A 3,879-nucleotide genomic window follows, 5' to 3' on the forward strand; every position below is an offset into this window, starting at 1 on the left:
GGAAAGGCCATGTAACACACTGGTAAAAATGCCTTTTTGCAATGTGTGGCTGCCATTAAATTCTAAGTTCATGATTTTTTGCCAAAAAATAAGAAAGTTTCTCAGTGTGAACATGAAATATCTTGTCTTTGCAGTCTATTCAATTGAATATAAAGTTGACAAGGATTTGTTGTATTCTCTTTTTATTTACCATTTACACAACGTGACAACTTCACTGCTTTTGGGCTTTAGACGCTACAATCTGCTGTTTTGAGGGGAAAAGCTGACCAAGAAATGCTTTCAGTTGTTCAAAGTGAGGGTCGGGGGCCCAAAGTAAGTTACATCTATCTGACTTTCAAAATAAGAGCGAGGTTGAGAGGCACCAAGAATTATTTCACAACACATCTTAGAAAACAATTAAGGGGAATTATTCAGTTGCTCGCCCAATTCCATGTAGTCTAAACACACTCACACTATGGACACACAAAGTGTACACACACTCACACTATGGACACACAAAGTGTACACACACTCACACTATGGACACACAAAGTCTAGGCTGGTGACTAGGATCCTAGACCTCCATATAGAGTACATCTAGACGTAGTGTAAAGGCAATACAGCAGCAACTCAACTTGGGAGAGTTAAGGGACTGGAGAGTTCAGTTGCAAACTTCACGGCGGACATTTATCCATGAAAATATGGAGAAGCTGCTAAATGTTGTGTTTGACGGCGGGAAGGAGATGCCTTAGAAGTCCACCGTCCAAGGTCAATGTTGCACGTTCACGTCTTAAATGTGAAGTGAAGTGACTCAAAGCCAATTAAGTCACTAAGAATGACTCCCGGGCGTGGTCATCGCTGCTGCCCACTGCTCCCCTCACCTCCCAGGTGGGGTGAACAAGGGGATCATTGGTACTTTAACTTTAATATGTAAGTTCCATTTAAAGCAGTGTGGGTGGCACTGGGCGCAGGTGGGTCAAGTGTCTTGCCCAAGGACACGATGGCAGGGATCGAACCTGGAACCCTCAAGTTGCTGGCACGGCCGCTCTACCAACCGAGCTATACCGCCCCAAATCAATAAAAATACACTTTTTTCTTCTAAAAAGGCATGTTCTGTGTTCTTAGAGGGGGCATGGGGGGGGGGGGTCAAGCACCAATTAAATGGATTTCAATTAATTTCATGCAGAGATGTTGATTTGAGATACAAGTGTTTTGAGTTAAGAGCTCCGTCACAGGCTCCTAGTTGAGGAACTGCTGTATAGTCCAGAAAGTAAACATACTTTGGTGCGCGTCGCTCGGCTGTTTGGTCCCCGGGACCAAAAGTTGCGTGATAAAGTCGAGCCAAGGACCTGACTGGGCGGATCTTGGAACAGGTTTTGTAACCTTCTGGACCTTGGATCGCACCAACGGCCTGTAAAAAACACACTTTGAAGACAGAACCTCCGTGTCTGGTCCTTGTAGAACCGCACCAGAGTTCACTCGGTCAGTCCGACGACTGCGTTCAAACGACCGCACCCGCAGAGTCCACACTTTTAGAAGTAGGAGTACAGTCTAGACCGGGGGGGGGTTCTTAACCTGTTGTTCACTCGGTCAGTCCGACGACTGCGTTCAAACGACCGCACCCGCAGAGTCCACACTTTTAGAAGTAGGAGTACAGTCTAGACCGGGGGGTTCTTAACCTGTTTCAACTTCTCCACTCAAATTTGAACACTAAACGAGTCATCTTAGTCTTGATTTTCCAATATTTATAATTCTGAAATAAACAGATTCACCACTTTGGTCATAATTTCTGCGCTTGAGAAACTTCTTAAGCGCTTCTTTCTGCTTGTTGAGATTGTCATGAGCGCCACAAGTGGCGGACTAGGGTATTACAACTGAACAATGGCGAAGAAACGCTGGTCTAGACTCCTGAACAACATAATGGATTCCAAGGTAAAGGTTCCCAAGCCCATCCCTCGGACCCCTAAAGGTACTTTAGAGCAACACCATAAATGTTCCGAGTAGTTCTACGTACTCTGCTTCCCGTGGACCGTGAGCTCCCTGTCGGAGCTGACGCTGGTGGAGGTGGTGTCCTTGCGGCTGTCCCTGGACCGCCTCTCGAACGTGGGGGACGAGGAGGTGGTGCACTCCTCCCACGTCTGCAGCGGGAAGACCCTGGCGGCCAGGCCGGGCAGGTGCGCCGGCGCCCCGGAGCGGCGTCCTTCCCCGGCCGCGGCGGTGAGGCAAGTGTCGGCGGCTGAGCTCTGGCCGGGGCGCCCCTGCTTGCAGAGCATCCCGCAGAGGAAGGCCAGGAACTCCTTCCTCACGCTGCGGTGCATGTACCCGTAGATGTAGGGGTGCAGGCAGCACTGCAGGAAGAAGAGCACCAGGGCCAGGGAGGACAACCACGGGGGCACGTCTGCTCTGGCGCTCATGGAGATGGTGTTGAGGACGCTGTAGGGCCCCATGCTGAGGATGTAGGAGGCCATGATCACGAAGACCACGCGTGCCGCCTTGCAGTGGTAGCGGAAGCGGCGGTGCCTCACCCGAGCGGCCGAATAGGGCTTGTCCGGAGTGCTGGCCTGCTGCGGTTGTGGTCCCTGGAAGTCCTGCGGGCACGGCTGGGAGTAGGACCGCGTCCGTACGGGGTGGACCAGCGCGTTCTGCCGCCGGGCAGCTCGGAACACCATCCAGTAGCAGCCCAGCATGACCAGAACCGGCAGCCAAAAGGAGAAGGTGGCCACCACCACGGAGTAGGACAAGCTGTAGGACCACACCACCGAGCACATCTCGTGGTGCCGGTTGAAGTCGATGGCGCCCCAGCCGTACAGCGGCGGCGTGCTCTGCAGCAAGCTGAGCAGCCAGGTGCACGCGATCAGGTTGGTGCCCAGGTGAGGGGTCATGCGGGTGGGGTAGGACAGAGGGTGGATGATGGCCAAGTAGCGGTCCACAGAAACCACCATGATGGTGTTGACGCCGGCAAACGCAAAGAGATGCATGAGCACCACCAAGGCTTGGCACAGCCGGGCGTCCAGGGGCCACACCCCGGGCACGGTGGCCGCGATGGCGAAGGGCATGACCAACACGGTCTGGAGGAGGTCGGCCAGCAGGAGGTTGAGGACGAAGCGGTTGGCCACGTGCAGCAGCTGGGGCTTGCGCTGGAACACCAGCAGGACCACCACGTTCCCGAACAAGGAGACGCACACGATGAGGGAGATGAGCGCCATCTTCAGGACGCTGTTGGTCCACGTCGGACTCTGGCTGGCGAAGTCGAACCGCGAGTCCCAGGGAGGGTCGGTTACGTTCGGGGCTGGGCTGGGGGCCCGGGAGGTCGGCATTCTCGGCACCGTCAGTTCATCGTGAAGAACCAGGGAGATGTTTCGCTTCCGATTGTCTTTTTTTCCATCGCCCAAAAACTGTCAGCTGAGGACCCTGACTGGTGCTCTAAAACTGTCAGCTGAGGACCCTGACTGGCACTCAAAAACTGTCAGCTGAGGACCCTGACTGGTGCTCTAAAACTGTCAGCTGAGGACCCTGACTGGTGCTCTAAAACTGTCAGCTGAGGACCCTGACTGGTGCTCTAAAACTGTCAGCTGAGGACCCTGACTGGTGCTCAAAAACTGTCAGCTGAGGACCCTGACTGGTGCTCTGAAACTGTCAGCTGAGGACCCTGACTGGTGCTCTAAAACTGTCAGCTGAGGACCCTGACTGGTGCTCTAAAACTGTCAGCTGAGGACCCTGACTGGTGCTCTAAAACTGTCAGCTGAGGACCCTGACTGGTGCTCAAAAACTGTCAGCTGAGGACCCTGACTGGTGCTCTGAAACTGTCAGCTGAGGACCCTGACTGGTGCTCAAAAACTGTCAGCTGAGGACCCTGACTGGTGCTCTAAAACTGTCAGCTGAGGACCCTGACTGGCGCTC

General features: G+C 53.5%; 1 protein-coding gene across 1 annotated transcript; it reads right to left on the bottom strand.

Moving 5' to 3' along the window:
- Positions 1-194: 194 nt before the first annotated feature.
- gpr101 (G protein-coupled receptor 101) lies at positions 195-3,453 on the bottom strand. Its single transcript, XM_062043400.1, has 2 exons — positions 1,994-3,453; positions 195-1,390 (listed from the first exon to the last, which is right to left on the bottom strand). Exons 1-2 carry the CDS (start codon positions 3,294-3,296, stop codon positions 1,209-1,211), a joined length of 1,485 nt encoding a protein of 494 aa, XP_061899384.1. The 5' UTR covers positions 3,297-3,453; the 3' UTR covers positions 195-1,208.
- Positions 3,454-3,879: the final 426 nt, after the last annotated feature.

This window comes from Entelurus aequoreus, linkage group LG04 (genome assembly GCF_033978785.1).
Source record: "Entelurus aequoreus isolate RoL-2023_Sb linkage group LG04, RoL_Eaeq_v1.1, whole genome shotgun sequence".
Lineage (NCBI taxonomy): Eukaryota > Metazoa > Chordata > Actinopteri > Syngnathiformes > Syngnathidae > Entelurus > Entelurus aequoreus.